At 42.8% G+C, this 24836-nt stretch overlaps 1 protein-coding gene across 1 annotated transcript; it reads right to left on the reverse strand.

Annotated features, from left to right (window-relative positions):
• Positions 1-6987: 6987 nt before the first annotated feature.
• LOC141206920 (uncharacterized) lies at positions 6988-23619 on the reverse strand. The gene is made up of 7 exons (XM_073664284.1): positions 23544-23619; positions 10607-10757; positions 10301-10480; positions 10094-10217; positions 9913-10010; positions 9624-9714; positions 6988-8215 (listed from the first exon to the last, which is right to left on the reverse strand). The coding sequence occupies exons 1-7, from the start codon at positions 23567-23569 to the stop codon at positions 7230-7232; spliced, it is 1656 nt and encodes a 551-aa protein (XP_073520385.1). The 5' UTR covers positions 23570-23619; the 3' UTR covers positions 6988-7229.
• Between the last annotated feature and the right edge of the window lie 1217 nt (positions 23620-24836).

Here is a 24836-nt window from a genome sequence, read left to right on the forward strand (position 1 = left end):
GTGTGGCTGGGGGCTGTTATTTTTAGGCTGAGTAGGGCCCAATAACGAGGTACCTTTCCAGCCTGATAATATAAACCCGCAGCTGTCTGCTTTACCTTGGCTGGTTACCAAAAATAGGCGCTGTTTTTTTTCATTTATTTTGGTTAACGCCTTTTAGTGCCACATGAAAGGCACTAACGAGTGCAAGTTTATTATATGTAGGGGCACGTGAAATTATATATTTACAGGACATTTATCTATTCTATCTTATTACACCCCTGCACCTATAGAAGTGGACAGAGCGGGGTCACATATTACACCACTGCTCCCATAGAAGTGGACAGAGCGGGGTCATGTATTACACCACATGTGTTTTTTCCTGTGTGTATGAGCGTGCATGTGTATTTTTCTGTGTGAGCGTGCATGTGCATTTTTCTGTGTGTGTAAGCGTGCGTATGCATTTTTCAGTGTGTGTGAGCGTGCGTATTTTCCTGTGTGTGAGAATTTTTCTATTTTCCTGTGTGTATGAGCGCATGTGTATTTTGCTATGTATAGTATAGATCAGATGATCGCACCTTCAAGTAAGAAATACAGTATAAAGTGAAAAGCTATCTAATCCCTGCATGTGTGATGCTCCCCAGACCCGTGTATCTAATCACATCATCATGCACGATACTCCACAGACCGGTGTATCTAATCCCATCATCATGTGCGATGTTCCCCAGAAAGGTGTATCACATCCCATCATCATGTGTGTTGTTCCCCAGACCGAAGTATCCAATTTCATCATAATGCACAATACTCCCTATCAACCTCCACAATAGAATGCACTCCCCATTGGCCTCCAGAGTACAATGCACTCCCCATCGGCCTCCACAGAGTAGAATATACTCCTCATTGGCCTCCACAGAGTAAAATGCACTCCCCATCGGCCTCTATACTGTATAATGAACTCTTCATTGTTCTCCCGCTGCTCCAGTTTCTGGAACGAGCACCTGCACATCTCAGCACAGTGGACTCCATGTAGTCATCGCCCCCGCTGTCAGTGCCTGCATCAGTGACGTAAGACGCAGAGGGGGATTGATGGGAGTGTCACGCTCCCTCACTCAACATTGCTTTCAACTGTATCGGCAACAAGTCGATACAGTTCAATTTGTGAGGATGGGCGGGGGAACCGGAGCTGGGCCCCTCCCCTCACCCGGCTCACAGGCCCCACATCAGCCGCATGTGATACACTACATTGAGACCTGTATCTATTCCCAGCATGTTACTCTAAGCGTATCTAATCACACACGATACACTCCGCGTATCTAACCCCAGCTTATGATACAGCTAGCAGCACCATCTAACAGAATCGGCGCTGCCAGTCGTGCTGGGTGACACTGTACTCGTCAATATCACTGGCAGTCACCAACAAAATTATCCTGTTACAAACACCCAGAAGGCGAGGAGAGGAGCGTCATCACACACACAGGAGAGCACATCCAGCCCCAATTTACTGCAGTCAGTAATGTGAGATAGTTGTACACTAGGTTTTCATGGCAAATCTCAGCAGATGCTCCCCCTAGTGTTTAAAAGTGGAAATTTCAAACCTTTTTAAATCATTTTTCCTATTTTAATTCATTAAAAACAAATGATAATATTTTTTAAAAACATTCAACCATTAATATTTTACATTTTTTCAATTGTTGAAAAAAATGTTTTTGATAGCACCTTCCCTTTAAAGGATGTACTAATATAGTGTGTGGAGTGATAGTCAGCCTGTAACCACTTCTTGTTTGTTCTTGCAGACAAATCAAGCCAGGTTTTTCCATTTGAAGATACTGAAAGATCACCTGTCTTCTAACACTAGAAGAAAGACCCCTTACATTACAACTAATTATTTTCCCTGACCCCACAATATTTAATGTATTAGATATGTCGTTTCCATATTACAAACTTGTCGACAATATAAAACATACCCAAAAAAATAAAAAAGAACTCCACCGATAAAACCCCAACCATAATAGGCAGATATAAAACACCTTTCTCCGGGTGAGAGACTGGGTGGAGTATTTCCATAGCTGTCGCTTTAAAGTAGAAAAAATGGCGGCTCAGTCACTGCTGAACATATAGGAGAATCTCGCCTAGAATTTAAGTCTCCTTGGGGGATAATTCAACCCCAATTAGACATAAGGACTGTAATATAATCATAATAGAACCCGAAGAAAAAACAACATTTGTAAAGAACTGTCCAACAATCAGGGACACACTTCTTCCCATATACTCACGGATCACTGTGTTTTTGAAGAACTAGCGTTTGTACCACAGGATTTTCAACTTGTAAGATCCTGAATGTGATCCCGGTGTATTTCATATTTGATCCTGTCATTCATATCCAGCCAGTGAAGGGCTTATGAATCTTGTAAAAAGTGCACAGTACCTCGGGCTACCACCCTTAACGTGGCAGGGTATATCATTGAATGTCAGGATCTGGAGAAATTTGTGGATACTTCCCGCGCTGCTGGTTCATTGAAGACGTCAATTCAGAAAGGTTTATTAAATTACTGTTTTTATTCGAGGAGTTTCAAAGTGACAAGCACTTCTTCTTCTTCAGGAAACAACCACATACAGACAAAATCGTCCAAGACAGTTTAAAAGCCGGAGTTTAGAATTAAGGCACCAAATCAACACATGACTGACTGGTGTCAAAGTTCACTAGATTGGCACACGATTACATCGGAAAATAACAAAACTGCGTGCATTTCAATTATACAAAGAAATTCCTCCTAAAAAATGTATCACAATTCATATACTATGAAGTTATTTGACATTATTTAATTATTGTATATATACAGGTTCAAATGTTCTCTAAAATAAATGTATGTATTCACTTATTCTAAAAGCAGGAGATGGGCTAGAACCTATGTCTCTATAAGGAAAACCACCGTGTCCTGTGTTCTTTACTCGATAAGCTGCTATGTGGATTTAGGAATTAACAAAAGAAAAGCAAATCCAAGAGTTGGGGAAAAGTCTGTAAAAAAAGTATGTAAAAAAATTCTTGTTTTATTTTATTTAATGTCTTTTTGATGAGCTCAAATGCTTTTATCTGAATTCCTCTAAATGTTCTTTTAGTTTATTATATTTGTTACAGTCCGTTTGTCGTGTTTCATAAGTCAGAATATTATTTTGTGTCATTCTACTGATATCAGGGTGTTTTATCAATTCCTGTATAATTTTATTAGAGGGAAAATAAATATTATAAATTATTTCCACGCTTCTTTAATTAATGTGTTTCTGATACAATGTGATGATAAAATATTGGGAGAGAGCGTGGTCTACCTCTGTGTGTGAATACGACCGCTGGAGTAAATATACGGCTATGTGCGTAACCTGGAAGGATTTCATCTGCTGAGGGGTCACCTAGGTCAGCAGTGACGTCACCTGGGAATCAGGTCAGGGAGCCGATTCTTTTTACTACAAGCCTTCCTTATCAGGGGCTGTAGGGAAATAGAGGACAGGGGAGGGGAGGACATCGGGGGGATCCCGTGCTTGCTACATGGATTCTCTTGGAATGTAAAAAGGTAGTGACCCGAATTATAATGAGAGGAGTTTTACACTCTACTGAGAAAAAAAGAGAACAACTTAATGGGAGATCTACATGCTTGATGTTCCGGGAGGTTGATAAAATGGTGACATCTAAAAAATATACATAAGATAATAAAAGATTATCATTCTACCATAGTTATATATTTTAATAAATCATAGGAAATATATATATAAGAACTAAAGATTAAAATCTGAAAGGTCGAGGGTTTTATCTAAAATAATTAATTTACATCAATTGGTTAATAAAACCATGTCACAGATCATGGATAATATTGTTGGAGATATTAATAGATAGTACAATAAAATATTTTATAAAAGATCATCTAAATTATTACAATTAATACTAATGTTAAAGGAGCTTCCACATCAGGCTTTCTATCTCCAGAATGACCATATATGTAGATTTCTTAACATCTAAAGGAACACTTCAGACATTCCATCTAATCCATGGGGTTTCAAGCTGTTCAGTCTCTATATCCAGGAAATCTCCTTCTTGTTCAGTTTCTGAATGCGGTTCGGCCTATTACCAGGAATATATTCAATTAGACAAATTTTCAATTTTTTATACTCTTTATTGTGCTCTATTGTGTTGAGACCCACAAAGTGTATTATTTCACCTTACATAAGCTTGTTTAGATCAAAAGATGGCTGCCATTTCCTGTTTCATCACACCATGCTCTGTTCTGGGAGGAAGCTGCATTCCATAGAAGGACTAACCAACCACAGAGCGACACATCGCATAGTTCATGCCTCCTGATGACCTCATGGACCACACCCCCTGATGACCTCATGGACCATGCCCCCTGATGACCTCATGGATCACACCCCCTGATGACCTCATGGAACAACCCACCCTGATGACCTCATGGACTACGCCTCCTGATGACCTCATGGACTACGCCCCCTGATGACCTCATGGATCTGCCCATGGAATAACCAATGAATACATCTGGTTACTCTCATTCTAGGGTTAACCGAGCCCCTGTTTACAGGTTATAAGTGTCTATGTTGGAGTTGAATAAAGGACACTTGGAGCTGTGCCATAGCTGTTCAAGGAGAGCTTACATCCGACTGTGTGTGTCTGATGTTATTCTTTCTTGCATGCACTTGATCATATCCATTAGGCCAGGAGCAGGCAACTAGTGAACATACCAAAGTGTTCACCCTAACATTTTTACAGTGTCGAGATAAACCATGTTTAAGGAATCCCCCTACGGATATTGTATCTATGTGAATTAATTCTGTTGTGGAGCGGCTGAGTCGTTCTACCCACATATTGTTCATTACATATACATTGGATAATAAATCACAAAGTCCATGTTAGATGTTGCTTAACTGAAAAGCTCTCTCCAGTAGATGAGGAGGAAAAACTATCGACACCGTGACCTATAGATAAACAACACAAACAATTCCTTCATCCACATTTGTATATGCCATTTGATTTATCTGATTAGGTATACTGTATGATTTGAGGCGGCGAGGGGCCAAAATATTCCTTATTGTAGGAGCTCTACGAAAAGTGATTATGGGGTTTCTAGGTAGAGATTTTCCAAGAATAGGATCACTTTGTAATATGTGCCAATATTTATGAAAAATTTGGCTTATTTCTTTATGGCAGGAATTAAACTGGGTGATAAAATTGAATTCATATCCATTTACAGACTGATTTTTTATTTCCTAGTAGTGTTTTCTGATCATATTTCATTGAATTAGAATACGCTCGTTTGATTAATCCATTTGGGTATCTCTGAGCTTCAGATCTCTCTTCCAAGATCTTGGCTTGTGTTATAAAATCAATGTCAAGACTACAATTCTTCCGAATTCTTTTGAATTGATTTTGTGGGATGTTATCCAGCCACTTCACATAATGTCCGCTCTTATAATGGTGGTAACTATTTGTGTCAACTTTTTAAAAAAAGGTTTTCGTACATATGGAATATCCCTTAATAAACACATTTATATCCAAAAAATTTATATTTACAAAATCATAGAGGGGTGAGAAGGAAATACCCCAATTATTAGAGTTTGTGTCGCTAATAAAGGAATGCATGTTATTGTTACAATTGTCCCATATAAAGAACACGTCATCAATGAAGCTTTTACATAAAGTTAAAAACAAGCAGCATAGCCAGAACAATAAACAGAATTTTTGAAAAAATTCCAAAGTAAAATGAGAAAATAGCAAAAGGCAATGGTACTCACCAGCCAAGATTACAAGAAAAATGCACGCCAGGCCGCAGCCGGCCCCCTTTTGTTGGAAGGAGGTAACACTGGTGCAGAATGCTGATGAACAATCACTCTCATCCACTCTCACTGGAGGAGCGACTGCCTAGCACTAAAACTGCACACAGATGAAACTTGCAGTAGGGTGCAATTCACACACACGCGGCACCGTGCTTAGTCAGCATCCTATTACACGCCCCTACTATTCGATTAGGCGGGATGCCCGGCACCCTATCCGTGCATCGCAGAGGTGCAAAGCCCCAACTCACAAGGTCACCATTAATGGGCCTGGCTGCGCCCTGACAGATAAAAAAGTGCAATAATATCATATGAGGTATTAGTTAATATTTTGGCCAAAATACAGTACAGACCAAAAGTTTGGACACACCTTCTCATTTAAAGATTTTTCTGTATTTTCATGACTATGGCAACAAGGGCTAAGCATCTCTGGGAACTCCTTCAAGATTGTTGGAAGACCATTTCCGGTGACTACCTCTTGAAGCTCATCAAGAGAATGCCAAGAGTGTGCAAAGCAGTCATCAAAGCAAAAGGTGGCTACTTTGAAGAACCTAGAATATAAGACATATTTTCAGTTGTTTCACACTTTTTTGTTAAGTAAATAATTCCACATGTGTTAATTCATAGTTTTGATGCCTTCAGTGTGAATGTACAATTTTCATAGTCATGAAAATACAGAAAAATCTTTAAATGAGGTGTGTCCAAACTTTTGGTCTGTACTGTACGTAAGCTCGCAACCCATCGTCAAGGGTCCTCATGATTTTGCGAATCCCTACTCTATCATTAAAAACAAACTGCATAGCCAGAATAATAAGCAGAATTATTTTTGCACTTTTTTTTAATCCAATTTCAATAGGGATTTCACGTATTTTACTTCAAACTAGGAAACATATTGCATCCAAATGGATTAACCCCTCACCCCCAGAAATTAGTGAACTCAAAAATAGGATAACTAATATCAGATTAGAAAAAGAGGTATATAAAAAATGAAACTCAGTGAATAAATTTGAGAAAATATGAGACTTATGGTTGGATACACCGGGAATGCCATCAAGGGGGTTATTGCTGGAGAGACAATTTGACTTATGGAGGAAGGGAGGCATTGACAAGGTCTAATGTTTCATTGTGTATTGGAATTCCTTAACATGTGGTCTGGGTAATATAGCACACCTATATGTGTATAGGATTATAATGTTTATTACAGTATTATGCTTATATAAGAGATTTCAAGAATGTGGAATGTTAATTGTAAGATATAGTAACTGCAAGTTATCAGACGGTAATGGGCAAGCTGAAAGGATATATCGGAGAGATGCATGTATGTTATTTTATTATTGTATGTACTGGTTTCTTGTTTTGTAAAAAAAAAATAATGAGAAAAATGATTTGGATTAAAAAAAAAAAGAATAGGAAAAAGGCTTCTACCTTGTGTGGATTCTCTCGTGCTTAATTAAAGCTGATCTCCGGTTAAAACATTTCCCACATTCTGAACATAAAAAAGGCTTCTCCCCTGTGTGAGTTCTCTGGTGGTGAACCAAAGCTGGTTTATTGTTAAAACATTTCCCACATTCTGAACATGAAAAAGGCTTCTCCCCTGTGTGAATTCTCTGGTGGTTAACCAAAGCTGGTTTAAGGTTAAAACATTTCCCACATTCAGAACATGAAAATGGCTTCTCCCCTGTGTGAATTCTCTGGTGATTAACAAGATCTGATTTCTGGTTAAAACATTTCCCACATTCTGAACATGAAAAAGGCTTCTCCCCTGTGTGACTTCTCTGGTGCTTAACCAAAGCTGATTTATGGTAAAAACATTTCCCACATTCTGAACATGAAAAAGGCTTCTCCCCTGTGTGAGTTCTCTGGTGTATAACAAAATATGATTTCTGGTTAAAACATTTCCCACATTCTGAACAGGAAAAAGGCTTCTCCCCTGTGTGAATTATCTGATGTCTAACAAGATCGAATTTCCGGTTAAAACATTTCCCACATTCTGAACATGAAAAAGGCTTCTCCCCTGTGTGGGTTCTCTGGTGAATAACCAAAGCTGATTTATAGTTAAAACATCTCCCACATTTGGAACAAGAAAATCTATTGTCCACTGTGTGTAATTTTTGACTTATAGACTTTTTGAGGGTAAAACTATTTCCATTTTCTGGCAGTGAAAATGTCTTCTTTGCTTTAGGAGCAGTTCGTTTTTCAATCCTTATTTTTTTATTTTGACTTTCCTTAGTAGTCGGTAATGAATCAGAAGACAGGACCTGTTTCATAGGATCAGATGACAGATCTTTGCAGTGAAGGGATGATGGGATATCTGGAGTAATGGAATTCACTTCAATTGTATCCTGTGGGGTCTCAAGATCATCTGATATAAAAATGTCCTGTCCCTCTGATCTCCTGGTAGAGTCATCTGCCAAGAAAAAAAACAATTATTAATTTTGAATAAAACATCCTTGAAATTTATATTTTTGAACATTTCTACTTAAAATGTCTGTAGAAATGACAACTTATTGACAGAATGACAGTGAATGACAATTCACAGTCTAATAGAAAACTTCATAGGATGAACCATTGGATCGTGATCTTCAACTGTTTGTTCATTCTGCCTCCAAAATATGGAATAAGAAGCCACCAAACAATGTTATGTAGATGAAAATGATACCAATAAAAACTTCTACTCATCCATAAACCAATCCAGCAATATCCACTCTCCCAAAGTCAGATCTCCCCCTCTCTTCTGAGTCTTGCAGTGCGCCCAAACCACATTTATCATCCATGTATGTGGCATTACTATAGTGAGAAGAACCCTCTTCATTTACGGTGTGTGTCTCCTGGAGCACAATCTGGGCACTACGTGTTGGGGAATAAAATGGCCAATGTGCAATTTTTACTCTCCAACATCGACTGCGAGCTAATGTCCAGAAAGTGGCCGTGGAGTCAAAATAGTCACTACTCCTATAGATTAATTCCTGACCAGAAGAGTAGAGAAAGTATTAGTGCCCCCATTTCAGGAGAGATTGTGCAGGAACCTGAATTCCTTAGGATTAAAAACATAATGTAATTTATGACGTGGAGTGAATCCATGAAACCAGGGGTCGAGCCATGCCACCACATCTCCTGCCGGTGTGAATAGATGTATATTACAGCCATCAGCCACGCACAGCTTAGAGACATATCATGGCACAGGTGTAATGTTATTTATGTAGTTTATCGCAATCCTGTTTGAAGATAGTTTGAAAAGTCAGGATAAAGGGAAACTCTGTTGTTATTGTATAGAAATTCACACTTGGCCTCACTGCACATTTAATGTTGTCGATTATAAAAGTTAAGTTTGGTCAGATAGACTGGACCTGGTCTTGTAGGGACCATATGAGAACATTCAGCAGCACAGAAGGGAGAGAAGGTAGATTCATCCAATAAGATATCAGGGATCTAGGAAGCCAACAGCATCATTACCCTCCGCTTTCTCTTACAGGCCCATCAGAATATTTTTCTTCAAGTGATTTTCTCACTTGTCAGCACATTCTACGTAAGCTGTCATTTGGCTTTGTAGCTTACAGATCTGGGCAGGTAACGGTCAGCGTCTACTAATCCCAGGGGGCAGGTGGATCCTCCAGGTTGTAAGTTCTACAGAAAAAGGCTTTTACAATTACACAAAGTAATGTGAACATTTTTGGGTGGAGGAAAATGTTGTGGTCTAGAGGGAAAATGGTGATCACGCGATTGTGATACGGCCGGACTACACCACCGATAAAGCAGCCACAGCCGGTGACTGAGAAGAATCTGTGACTTCTCTGCATTTAGTGGTCACTACTCACCTGGGTAGTCATATGTAGGAATCTCCTCCTTACACCAATCATCACCCCTCACATATGTCTCTGTAGTATTAATATGGGTCAGATCTTCACCCTGAAACAAATATTGTAAAAGTCACAGACAGATGGAGAAGTCCCATCTATGATCGGCTCTAATCCTGCCATCTCCACCGTTCTCATTACATAAGTATAAAACATATAATACTGGTGGATAAAACAAGACTGAGCACAAGACCTTCACAGCCGTCTACACATCAAATAGGAGATCTCATCACACCTTCTCTCCATCTACCTGATGATCCTGAGGAACATTGGGATCTTCTTGTTTACAGTCCTGTGGAAGAAGAGGACGGGGACATCTCTCTGGTGTTGTCCTCTTACTGGATAGATCTGGAGGAAACACATATAGGGACTGAATTCATTCTTTACATACAGATAATTATAGGCCGGGTGTATTTAGTCCTGTCTATTACCTGGTGATGTGAGGGGCTGGGGAACCTCCATCATGATGTCCTTGTACAGATCTTTGCGTCCTTCTAAATACTCCCACTCCTCCATGGAGAAATAGACAGCGACATCCTGACACCTTATAGGAACCTGACACATACAATGATACCGTCATCCCCCCGATCCCTCCATAGCGTTACTGTATAATGTCCCAGCATTCCCAGCAGTGTCACCTCTCCAGTCAGCAGCTCAATCATCTTGTAGGTGAGTTCTAGGATTTTCTGGTCATTGATGTCCTCATGTATCAGTGGATGAAGTGGAGGCCCTGTGATTGGGCTCAGGGGTCTTCCCCATCCCTCAGACACAGGGTCCTGACAGCGCTCACTAGAAGTCTTCTTCACTACTGTGTAATCCTGGTTATGGAGAGACACATTAATACATCTCACTACAGACATTTCCAGAGTCCTCACCTCTCCAGTTCTGTCCATCTGTTATTCCCATAGATAATGATGTAATGTGACGTCATCAGAATCTCTCACCTCTCCAGTAAGCCGGAAGAGGATCTCTAGGGTGAGGTGTAATATCCTCTCCGCCATCTTGTCTCTGTCCATGTCCATCCTTGATAGGTGATTCAGAAAAATTCTCTTAATATAGAAGATCTTCACTGAGAGGATCTGATATTGTAGAGACCTGAATGAGAAGAAGATGAGCCGATGTAACATCATAAAGAATTCTGTGTAATAATACAATTACTGGAGACAATAAGGGAAATATATCAGGAGAGAGAATGTGTAGATGTTGTGTTCTCTAGTTTTTTATGGACTGGAACATAAGTTGAATTGCTGACTTAGACATCTCCTCCATACTTCCAATCACTGGCTAAGTTGGCCACTGCTTCAGTAAGAATCACCCAGAAACCCAAGCAGCAATGGTATTTTTATTATCTTACAACATTCTGCTTTTGTCCCTGACGTAGTAATAAAATCTATATATTTTAGGCCACAGACAACAAGCAGTTTCTTCCTCGGAGTCGGCAGCTGAATAAGTTTCTCATAGACTCATCTTCCATAACGCTAATTCTCGTCATATACATTACACATGGCATGAGAAATAACAACTTCATGATGAGGACGACATCTTCATCTTCTAATACGGCTCTAGAAACAGATATGTCCAGAGTCCGTCACTGACTACATCATCAGCGACCGTCTATATGAATGTTTCCCGTCTTCCCCAGGTTGTAATCTTTTATCACGTTAGATCTCATTTATAAGAGCGTGTTTGTAAGAACAAGACAGTTATTTGATGCTAATGTCTCCATGTACAGTGGTTTTATTCCTGGATATTATGTTTCTTTTAGCATTTTCCTGTAGACTTCCATATATTACATGAAGAACACCAAAAAAAGAAAACCAAGTGTTATACTGTATGTGGGGGGATGGTGGTAATGTGGGAACATTATACTGTATGTGGGGGGGATGGCGGTACTGTGAGAACATTATACTGTATGTGGGAAGATGGCGGTACTGTCAGAACATTATACTGTATGTGGGAAGATGGCGGTACTGTGAGAACATTATAATGTATGTGGGGGGGATGGTGGTAATATTATACTGTATGTGGGAAGATTGCGGAACTGTGGAAAAATTATATTGTATGTGGGAAGATGGCGCAACAGTGGGAACATTATACTGTATGTGGGGGGATGGCGGTATTGTGACAACATTACACTGTATGTGGGGGGGATGGCGGTACTGTGAGAACATTATACTGTATGTGGAGGGATGGCGGTACTGTGGGAACATTATACTGTATGTGGGGGGGATGGCGGTACTATGAGAACATTATACTGTATGTGGGAAGATGGCGGTACTGTGAGAACATTATACTGTATGTGGAGGGATGGCGGTACTGTGGGAACATTATACTGTATGTGGGGGGGATGGCGGTACTATGAGAACATTATACTGTATGTGGGAAGATGGCGGTACTGTGAGAACATTATACTGTATGTGGGAAGATGGCGGTACTGTGAGAACATTATACTGTATGTGGGGGGATGGCGGTACTATGAGAACATTATACTGTATGTGGGGGGATGGTGGTAATGTGGGAACATTATACTGTATGTGGGGGGATGGCGGTACTGTGAGAACATTATACGGTGTGGGGAAATAGAGGTACTATGAGAGCATTATATTGAGAGTCTTAATGACCGCAGTGGCTCCTGTGACCGACCCCTACTTCAGCTGGATGTGTGTTCCCGGACTGACATTCAGCTGAAGTGCCACAATACACGCTGCTGACCAATCAGAGGCCAGCAGATGACATCGGCATGTACGCCATTAGGGGGCGCATGGAAGTAACATCATGCTCTCCTGTCGCTTGCAGCTGATGTCAGCGGCAGCTCCAGAAAAAGACACCGCGCTGCGAGGGAGCAGAGGGAAGGCGAGTATAATGTTTTGTTTTCTTTTAATCAGCGAGTACACGGTGCCCTTTGCCATACTACTACATGTAAGAGTGTGGGCTGTGCATTATACTACATGTATGACTGTGGGCTGTGCATTATACTACATGGATGAGTATGGGCTGTGCATTATACTACATGTATGACTATGGGCTGTGCATTATACTACATGGATGACTATGGGCTGTGCATTATACTACATGTACGGTCTATGGGCTGTGCATTATACTACATGTATGACTATGGGCTGTGCATTATACTACATGGATGACTATAGCCTGTGCATTATACTACATGTATGGACTATGAGCTGTGCATTATACTACATGTATGGACTATGAGCTGTGCATTATACTACATGTACGGACCATGGGCTGTGCATTATACTACATGTACGGACTATGAGCTGTGCATTATACTACATGTACGGACTATGGGCTGTGCATTATACTGCATGTATGGACTATGGGTTGTGCATTATACAACCCCTGGCAAAAATTATGGAATCACCGGGCTCGGAGGATGTTCATTCAGTTGTTTAATGTTGTTGAAAAAAAGCAGATCACAGACATGGCACAAAACTAAAGTCATTTCAAATGGCAACTTTAGGGCTTTAAGAAACACTAAAAGAAATCAAGAAAAAAAATGTGGTACTCAGTAAAGGTAATTTTTTTCGGACCAAGGAGAGGGAAAAAATTATGGAATCACTCAATTCTGAGGAAAAAATTATGGAATCACTCTGTAAATTTTCATTTCCAAAACTAACACCTGCATCAAATTAGATCTGCTCTTTAGTTTGCATCTAAAAAGGAGTGACCACACCTTGGAGAGCTGTTGCACCAAGTGGACTGACATGAATCATGGCTCCAACACGAAAGGAGAAACAAAGGAGAGGATTATCAAACTCTTAAAAGAAGGTAAATCATCACGCAATGTTGCAAAAGATGTTGGTTGTTCACAGTCAGCTGTGTCTAAAATCTGGACCAAATACAAACAACATGGGAAGGTTATTAAAGGCAAACATACTGGTAGACCAAGGAAGACATCAAAGCATTAAAACCAGAAACTTAAAACAATATGTCTCCAAAACAGGAAATGCACAACAAAACAAATGAGGAACGAATGGGAGGAAACTGGAGTCAATGTCTGTGACCGAACTGTAAGAAACCGCCTAAAGGAAATGGGATTTACATACAGAAAAGCTAAACAAAAGCCATCATTAACACCTAAACAGAAAAAAACAAGGTTACAATAGGCTAAGGAAAAGCAATCATGGACTGTGGATGACTGGATGAAAGTCATATTCAGTGATGAATCGCGAATCTTCATTGGGCAAGGTGATGATGCTGGAACTTTTGTTTGGTGCCGTTCCAATGAGATTTATAAAGATGACTGCATGAAGAGAACATGCAAATTTCCACAGTCATTGATGATATGGGGCTGCATGTCAGATAATGGCACTGGGGAGATAGCTATCATTGCATCTTCAATAAATGCCCAAGTTTACATTGATATTTTGGACAGTTTTCTTATCCCATCAATTGAAAGGATTTTTGGGGATGATGACATCATTTTTCAAGATAATACATCCTGCCACAGAGCAAAAACTGTGAAAACATTCCTTGAAACAAGACACATAAGGTCAATGTCAGGGCCTGCAAATAGTCCGGATCTCAATCCAATTGAAAATCTTTGGTGGAAGTTGAAGAAAATGGTCCATGACAAGGCTCCAACCTGCAAAGCTGATCTGGCAACAGTAATCAGAGAAAATTGGGAGCCAGATTGATGAAGAGTACTGTTTGTCACTCATTAAGTCCATGCCTCAGAGACTGCAAGCTGTTATTAAAACCAGAGGTGGTGCAACAAAATACTAATGATGTATTGGAGTGTTCTTTTGTGTTTTGTTTTTCATGATTCCATAATTTTTTCCTCAGAATTGAGTGATTCCATAATTTTTTCCCTCTACTTGGTCGGAAAGAAATTACCCTTACTGAGTACCACATTTTATTTCTTGATTAATTTTAGTGTTTCTTAGAACCATAAAGTTGCCATTTGAAATGACTTTAGTTTTGTGCTATGTCTGTGATCTTCTTTTTTTCAACAACTGAATGAACATCCTCCGAGCCCGGTGATTCCATAATTTTTGCCAGGGGTTGTACTACATGTACGGACTAAGGGCTGTGCATTATACTACATGTACAGACTATGGGCTGTGCATTATACTACATGGATGACTATGGGCTGTGCATTATACTGTATGGAGGATTAAGGGGAGTGCATTATACTTCTGTTATGGGGCCCCATCACTTCTATGTTCGCCCCTGGTGAGTGTAATAGTTTATCTTTTTCAATACACTAAAGAACAGAGGCAGAACGGGGGACATATATTAGGTTGAGGCCCAGGATAAGGGACATACATATACAGGGGGTACGGAAAGTATTCCCTTTAAATTTTTCACTCTTTTTTTTTTTTTTACATCATTTTTATTTGATTTTTCAAAACATAAATACATAACTGTAGTATGAACATGAAAAATGGCTATTTTATATTTCAGATTTGAAATAAAATAGGAACCAAACATGTCAGCATTTGTAGGTATCTTACCTCAGTAGACTAGGGGTCATTAGTCCAGACATACTAAAACATAGCATTAGTTTAAGTTTACTAACAGTCTGAGGTTTAATCTTTATTACTGAAGGGAATTAGCCTTTTGTATATGCCATGAGAGATCCGATGTAGAACCAGAGACAGACGATTGCACAATATTGTAAATAAGACTACAGGCATATGGCTTAAGATGGAGAAGCTTATTGTAGTACAAAAAATATAAGTGGCTATCTGAAGCCCATTATGATGTATCCAACCATTAATATTCTGATTATATATTCTGTGTTAAGGTATACTTTATCTGTAACTGTATCTCACTGATACATAGCTTCTTAACACAATATACTGTCTGGGAAGAAAACCTTGCTCTGATTTATAACCCGGTGTAGGATTTACTCTTATCATATGTAAACATTATGACAGAAGTAGAATGGTCCGTGAACAGGTCTCATCCGGCATTGCTTATCTGTGATAGCTGGCCACTGTCACGGGATTGGAATGTTGGACAACAACCTATGAACTTTCATGCTTACGTAATATTAGGTTGGGTAAGCCTTTTTCTAAAGTGTATAAAGCTGTTGAAGAATTCAGTTATGGCAGAAGCATTGTGGACCTGAAATGTAGAAATTTTTGCAAATTTTTTAAAAAGAAAAACTGAAATATCACATGGTCATAAGTATTCAGACCCTTTGCTCAGTATTGAGGAGAAGCCCCCTTTTGAGCTAGTATAGCCATGAGTCTTCTTGGGAATGATGCAACAAGTTTTTCACACCTGGATTTGGGGATCCTCTGCCATTCTTCCTTGCAGATCCTCTCCAGTTCCGTCAGGTTGGATGGTGAACGTTAGTGGACAGCCATTTTCAGATCTCTTCAGAGAAGCTCAATTGGGTTTAGGTCAGGGCTCTGGCTGGGCCAGTCAAGAATGGTCACAGAGTTGTTCTGAAGCCACTCCTTTGTTATTTTAGCTGTGTGCTTAGGGTCATTGTCTTGTTGGAAGGTGAACCTTCGGCCAAGTCTGAGGTCCAGAGCACTCTGGAAGAGGTTTTAATCCAGGATATCTCTGTACTTGTCTGCATTCACGTTTCCTTCAATTGCAACCAGTGCCACCACCATGTTTCACTGTTGTGATTGTATTGGGCAGGTGATGAGCAGTGCCTGGTTTTCTCCACACATACCGCTTAGAATTATCACCAAAGAGTTGTATCTTCATCTCATCAGACTAGAGAATCTTATTTCTCACAGTCTGGGAGTCCTTCATGTGTTTTTGAGCAAACTCTGTGCAGTCTTTCATATGTCTTGCACTGAGGAGAGTCTTCTGTCGGGCCACTCTGCCATAAAAGCCCGACTGGTGGAGGGCTGCAGTGATAGTTGACTTTGTGGAACTTTCTCCCATCTCCCTACTGCATTTCTGGAGCTCAGCCACAGTGATCTTGAGGTTCTTCTTTACTTCTCTCACAAAGGCTCTTCTCCCACGATTGCTCAGTTTGGCTGGATGGCCAGGTCTTGGAAGATTTCTGGAAGATTTCTGGTGGTCTCAAACTTCTTCCATTTAAGGATTATGGAGGCCACTGTGCTCTTAGGAAACTTAAGTAATGCAGAAATTCTTTTGTAACCTTGGTCAGATCTGTGCCTTGCCACAATTCTGTCTCTGAGCTCCTTGGGCAGTTCCTTTGAGCTCATGAGCCTCATTTGGTCTGACATGCCTTGCCAAATCAAGTCCTATCAGTTTAATTAAAACAGCTGGACTCCAATAAAGGAGTAGAACCATCTCAAGGAGGATCACAAGGAAATGGACAGCATGTGACTTAAATATGAGTGTCTGAGCAAAGGGTCTGAATACTTATGACCATGTGATATTTCAGTTTTTCTTTTTAATAAATTTGCAAAAATATCTACATTTCTGTATTTTTTTTAGTCAAGATGGGGTGCAGAGTGTACTTTAATGAGAAAAAAATGAATTTTTTAGAATTTACCAAATGGCTGCAATGAAACAAAGCGTGAAAAATGTAAAGGGGTCTGAATACTTTCCGTACCCACTGTATATATCAGGATGGGGGGTGGTCGAAATCTCGCAACGGGTCCCATCAGACCCTAGTTATGCCTCTGATTGTACTGTGTGGGGGGATGACGGTACTATGGGAACATTACACTGTGTGGGGCATCATACATCCTGCATAAGGGGCATAACACGTCCTGCATAAGGGGCATAATAGGGGCATTACACTGTGTGGAGGCATCATAGATCCTGCATAAGGGGCATAATGGAGGCATTACACTGTGTGGGGGCATCATACATACTGCATAAGGGGCATAATGGGGGCATTGCAATGTGGGGGCATCATACATACTGCATAAGGGGCATAATGGGGGCATTACACTGTGTGGGGCATCATACATCCTGCATAAGGGGCATAATGGGGGCATTACACTGTGTGAGGGCATCATACATCCTGCATAAGGGGCATAATGGGGGCATTACACTGTGTGGGGGCATCATACATCCTGCATAAGGGGCATAATGGGGGCATTACACTGTGTGGGGGCATCATACATACTGCATAAGGGGAATAATGGGGGCATTACACTGTGTGGGGGCATCATACATACTGCATAAGGGGCATAATGGGGGCATTACACTGTGTGGGGGCATCATACATACTGCATAAGGGGCATAATGGGGGCATTACACTGTGTGGGGGCATCATATATCCTGCACAAGGGGCATAATGGGGGCATTACACTGTGTGGAGGCATCATACATACTGCATAAGGGGCATTACACTGTGTGGGGGCATCATATATCCTGCACAAGGGGCATAATGGGGGCATTACACTGTGTGGGGGCATCATACATACTGCATAAGGGGCATAATGGGGGCATTGCAATGTGGGGGCATCATACATACTGTATAAGAGGCATAATGGGGGCATTACACTGTGTGGAGGCATCATACATCCTGCATAAGGGGCATAATGGAGGCATTACACTGTGTGGGGGCATCATACATACTGCATAAGGGGCATAATGGGGGCATTGCCATGTGGGGGTATCATACATACTGCATAAGGGGCATAATGGGAGCATTACACTGTGTGGGGCATCATACATACTGCATAAGGGGCATAATGGGGGCATTACACTGTGTGGGGCATCATACATACTGCATAAGGGGCATAATGGGGGCATTACACTGTGTGGGGCATCATACATACTGCATAAGGGGCATAATGGGGGCATTACACTGTGTGGGGGCATCATACATCCTGCATAAGGGGCATAAGGGGGGCATTACACTGTGTGGGGCCATCATACATACTGCATAAGGGGCATAATGGGGGGCATTACACTGTGTGGGGGCATCATACATACTGCATAAGGGGCATAATGGGGGCATTACACTGTGTGGGGCATCATACATACTGCATAAGGGGCATAATGGGGGCATTACACCGTGTGGGGGCATCATACATACTGCATAAGGGGCATAATGGGGGCATTACACTGTGTGGGGGCATCATACATACTGCATAAGGGGCATAATGGAGGCATTACACTGTGTGGGGGCATCATACATCCTGCATAAGGGGCATAATGGGAGCATTACACTGTGTGGGGCCATCATACATACTGCATAAGGGGCATAATGGGGGCATTACACTGTGTGGGGCCATCATACATACTGCATAAGGGGCATAATGGGGGCATTACACTGTGGGGGGCATCATACATCCTGCATAGGGGTAATAATGGGGGCTTTACACTGTGTGGGGGCATCATACATCCTGCATAAGGGGCATAATGGGGGCATTACACTGTGTGGGGGCATCATACATCCTGCATAAGGGGCATAATGGGGGCATTACACTGTGTGGGGGCATCATACATCCTGCATAAGGGGCATAATGGAGGCATTACACTGTGTGGGGGCATCATACATCCTGCATAAGAGGCATAATGGAGGCATTACACTGTGTGGGGGCATCATACATAGTGCATAAGGGGCATAATGGGGGCATTGCAATGTGGGGGCATCATACATACTGCATAAGGGGCATAATGGGGGCATTACACTGTGTGGGGCATCATACATCCTGCATAAGGGGCATAATGGGGGCATTACACTGTGTGAGGGCATCATACATCCTGCATAAGGGGCATAATGGGGGCATTACACTGTGTGGGGGCATCATACATCCTGCATAAGGGGCATAATGGGGGCATTACACTGTGTGGGTGCATCATACATACTGCATAAGGGGAATAATGGGGGCATTACACTGTGTGGGGTCATCATACATACTGCATAAGGGGCATAATGGGGGCATTACACTGTGTGGGGCATCATACATCCTGCATAAGGGGCATAATGGGGGCATTACACTGTGTGGGGGGGCATCATACATACTGCATAAGGGGCATAATGGGGGCATTACACTGTGTGGGGGCATCATACATACTGCATAAGGGGCATAATGGGGGCATTACACTGTGTGGGGGCATCATATATCCTGCACAAGGGGCATAATGGGGGCATTACACTGTGTGGAGGCATCATACATACTGCATAAGGGGCATTACACTGTGTGGGGGCATCATATATCCTGCACAAGGGGCATAATGGGGGCATAACACTGTGTGGGGGCATCATACATACTGCATAAGGGGCATAATGGGGGCATTGCAATGTGGGGGCATCATACATACTGTATAAGGGGCATAATGGGGGCATTACACTGTGTGGAGGCATCATACATCCTGCATAAGGGGCATAATGGAGGCATTACACTGTGTGGGGGCATCATACATACTGCATAAGGGGCATAATGGGGGCATTGCCATGTGGGGGTATCATACATACTGCATAAGGGGCATAATGGGGGCATTACACTGTGTGGGGCATCATACATACTGCATAAGGGGCATAATGGGGGCATTACACTGTGTGGGGCATCATACATACTGCATAAGGGGCATAATGGGGGCATTACACTGTGTGGGGGCATCATACATCCTGCATAAGGGGCATAATGGGGGCATTACACTGTGGGGGGCATCATACATCCTGCATAAGGGGCATAATGGGGGCATTACACTGTGTGGGGGCATCATACATACTGTATAAGGGGCATAATGGGGGCATTACACTGTGTGGGGACATCATACATCCTGCATAAGGGGCATAATGGGGGCATTACACTGTGGGGGGCATCATACATACTGTATAACGGGCATAATGGGGGCATTACACTGTGTGGGGGCATCATACATACTGTATAAGGGGCATAATGGGGGCATTACACTGTGTGGGGGCATCATACATCCTGCATAAGGGGCATAATGAGGGCATTACACTGTGGGGGGCATCATACATACTGTATAACGGGCATAATGGGGGCATTGCAATGTGGGGGCATCATACATACTGCATAAGGGGCATAATGGGGGCATTACACTGTGTGGGGCATCATACATCCTGCATAAGGGGCATAATGGGGGCATTACACTGTGTGAGGGCATCATACATCCTGCATAAGGGGCATAATGGGGGCATTACACTGTGTGGGGGCATCATACATCCTGCATAAGGGGCATAATGGGGGCATTACACTGTGTGGGGGCATCATACATACTGCATAAGGGGAATAATGGGGGCATTACACTGTGTGGGGGCATCATACATACTGCATAAGGGGCATAATGGGGGCATTACACTGTGTGGGGGCATCATACATACTGCATAAGGGGCATAATGGGGGCATTACACTGTGTGGGGGCATCATATATCCTGCACAAGGGGCATAATGGGGGCATTACACTGTGTGGGGGCATCATACATACTGCATAAGGGGCATAATGGGGGCATTACACTGTGTGGGGGCATCATATATCCTGCACAAGGGGCATAATGGGGGCATTACACTGTGTGGGGGCATCATACATACTGCATAAGGGGCATAATGGGGGCATTGCAATGTGGGGGCATCATACATACTGTATAAGGGGCATAATGGGGGCATTACACTGTGTGGAGGCATCATACATCCTGCATAAGGGGCATAATGGAGGCATTACACTGTGTGGGAGCATCATACATACTGCATAAGGGGCATAATGGGGGCATTGCCATGTGGGGGTATCATACATACTGCATAAGGGGCATAATGGGGGCATTACACTGTGTGGGGCATCATACATACTGCATAAGGGGCATAATGGGGGCATTACACTGTGTGGGGAATCATACATACTGCATAAGGGGCATAATGGGGGCATTACACTGTGTGGGGCATCATACATACTGCATAAGGGGCATAATGGGGGAATTACACTGTGTGGGGGCATCATACATCCTGCATAAGGGGCATAAGGGGGGCATTACACTGTGTGGGGCCATCATACATACTGCATAAGGGGCATAATGGGGGCATTACACTGTGTGGGGGCATCATACATACTGCATAAGGGGCATAATGGGGGCATTACACTGTGTGGGGCATCATACATACTGCATAAGGGGCATAATGGGGGCATTACACCGTGTGGGGGCATCATACATACTGCATAAGGGGCATAATGGGGGCATTACACTGTGTGGGGGCATCATACATACTGCATAAGGGGCATAATGGAGGCATTACACTGTGTGGGGGCATCATACATCCTGCATAAGGGGCATAATGGGAGCATTACACTGTGTGGGGCCATCATACATACTGCATAAGGGGCATAATGGGGGCATTACACTGTGTGGGGCCATCATACATACTGCATAAGGGGCATAATGGGGGCATTACACTGTGGGGGGCATCATACATCCTGCATAGGGGTAATAATGGGGGCTTTACACTGTGTGGGGGCATCATACATCCTGCATAAGGGGCATAATGGGGGCATTACACTGTGTGGGGGCATCATACATCCTGCATAAGGGGCATAATGGGGGCATTACACTGTGTGGGGGCATCATACATCCTGCATAAGGGGCATAATGGAGGCATTACACTGTGTGGGGGCATCATACATCCTGCATAAGGGGCATAATGGAGGCATTACACTGTGTGGGGGCATCATACATAGTGCATAAGGGGCATAATGGGGGCATTGCAATGTGGGGGCATCATACATACTGCATAAGGGGCATAATGGGGGCATTACACTGTGTGGGGCATCATACATCCTGCATAAGGGGCATAATGGGGGCATTACACTGTGTGAGGGCATCATACATCCTGCATAAGGGGCATAATGGGGGCATTACACTGTGTGGGGGCATCATACATCCTGCATAAGGGGCATAATGGGGGCATTGCACTGTGTGGGTGCATCATACATACTGCATAAGGGGAATAATGGGGGCATTACACTGTGTGGGGGCATCATACATACTGCATAAGGGGCATAATGGGGGCATTACACTGTGTGGGGCATCATACATCCTGCATAAGGGGCATAATGGGGGCATTACACTGTGTGGGGGGGCATCATACATACTGCATAAGGGGCATAATGGGGGCATTACACTGTGTGGGGGCATCATACATACTGCATAAGGGGCATAATGGGGGCATTACACTGTGTGGGGGCATCATATATCCTGCACAAGGGGCATAATGGGGGCATTACACTGTGTGGAGGCATCATACATACTGCATAAGGGGCATTACACTGTGTGGGGGCATCATATATCCTGCACAAGGGGCATAATGGGGGCATAACACTGTGTGGGGGCATCATACATACTGCATAAGGGGCATAATGGGGGCATTGCAATGTGGGGGCATCATACATACTGTATAAGGGGCATAATGGGGGCATTACACTGTGTGGAGGCATCATACATCCTGCATAAGGGGCATAATAGAGGCATTACACTGTGTGGGGGCATCATACATACTGCATAAGGGGCATAATGGGGGCATTGCCATGTGGGGGTATCATACATACTGCATAAGGGGCATAATGGGGGCATTACACTGTGTGGGGCATCATACATACTGCATAAGGGGCATAATGGGGGCATTACACTGTGTGGGGCATCATACATACTGCATAAGGGGCATAATGGGGGCATTACACTGTGGGGGGCATCATACATCCTGCATAAGGGGCATAATGGGGGCATTACACTGTGTGGGGGCATCATACATCCTGCATAAGGGGCATAATGGGGGCATTACACTGTGTGGGGGCATCATACATCCTGCATAAGGGGCATAATGGGGGCATTACACTGTGGGGGGCATCATACATACTGTATAACGGGCATAATGGGGGCATTACACTGTGGTGGGCATCAGACATACTGTATGATTCTTATAAAGGGGCAACAGAAGACCCCAAAAGAGCCTCCGTGCTGAAGGGGTTAATGCCCCTGCGCCCAGTAATGGGGTCTCCACATACCTCCACCTGCAGAGCCGCCACCACATATATGGTAAACGCTAGAATGTATGGGCTCCTTTCAGGTTTGACATCATTTCTGGGGGGCGTGTCCTGACTGTGCATTACCGGGAAGCTGCAGGAGGAGGTCAGTGCTGCGGGCTTGTGGTGGCTCTGGGGGCATTCTGCGGCCTCAGGGTTGAGCCTAGAATGTATGGGCGCCTGTCAGGTATATATTATTGCAGGTAGCAGAATCTATGGGCTCCTGTCAGGTATATATTATTGGAGGCAGCAGAATGTATGGGCTCCTGTCAGGTATATATTATTGGAGGCAGGAGAATCTATGGGCTCCTGTCAGGTATATATTATTGCAGGTAGCAGAATGTATGGGCTCCTGTCAGGTATATATTATTGGAGGCAGCAGAATGTATGGGCTCCTGTCAGGTATATATTATTGGAGGCAGGAGAATGTATCGGCTCCTGTCAGGTATATATTATTGGAGGCAGGAGAATGTATGGGCTCCTGTCAGGTATATATTATTGGAGGCAGGAGAATCTATGGGCTCCTGTCAGGTATATATTATTGGAGGCAGGAGAATCTATGGGCTCCTGTCAGGTATATATTATTGGAGGCAGCAGAATGTATGGGCTCCTGTCAGGTATATATTATTGGAGGCAGCAGAATGTATGGGCTCCTGTCAGGTATATATTATTGGAGGCAGCAGAATGTATGGGCTCCTGTCAGGTATATATTATTGGAGGCAGCAGAATGTATGGGCTCCTGTCAGGTATATATTATTGGAGGCAGCAGAATGTATGGGCTCCTGTCAGGTATATATTAATGGAGGCAGGAGAATGTATGGGCTCCTGTCAGGTATATATTATTGGAGGCAGCAGAATGTATGGGCTCCTGTCAGGTATATATTATTGGAGGCAGGAGAATGTATGGGCTCCTGTCAGGTATATATTATTGGAGGCAGGAGAATCTATGGGCTCCTGTCAGGTATATATTATTGGAGGCAGGAGAATGTATGGGCTCCTGTCAGGTATATATTATTGGAGGCAGCAGAATGTATGGGCTCCTGCCAGGTATATATTATTGGAGGCAGCAGAATCTATGGGCTCCTGTCAGGTATATATTATTGGAGGCAGGAGAATCTATGGGCTCCTGTCAGGTATATATTATTGGAGGCAGCAGAATCTATGGGCTCCTGTCAGGTATATATTATTGGAGGCAGCAGAATCTATGGGCTCCTGTCAGGTATATATTATTGGAGGCTGCAGAATCTATGGGCTCCTGTCAGGTATATATTATTA

The sequence above is a fragment of the Phyllobates terribilis genome, unplaced genomic scaffold (assembly GCF_046119375.1).
Source record: "Phyllobates terribilis strain yellow unplaced genomic scaffold, ASM4611937v1 Scaffold_150__1_contigs__length_4496277, whole genome shotgun sequence".
NCBI lineage: Eukaryota > Metazoa > Chordata > Amphibia > Anura > Dendrobatidae > Phyllobates > Phyllobates terribilis.

What these genes read in the sequence shown, in the direction of transcription:
- LOC141206920 (XM_073664284.1), bottom strand. Translation starts at nt 23,569, where the DNA reads ATGTGGTGGCGGCTCTGCAGGTGGAG. An exon ending in TCTTCCGGCTTACTGGAGAG is followed by an intron (nt 10,481 to 10,606) that starts GTGAGAGATTCT and finishes CTCCATAACCAG; the next exon opens with GATTACACAGTAGTGAAGAA. An exon ending in TCCTACATATGACTACCCAG is followed by an intron (nt 8,216 to 9,623) that starts GTGAGTAGTGAC and finishes TTTTCTTGGCAG; the next exon opens with ATGACTCTACCAGGAGATCA.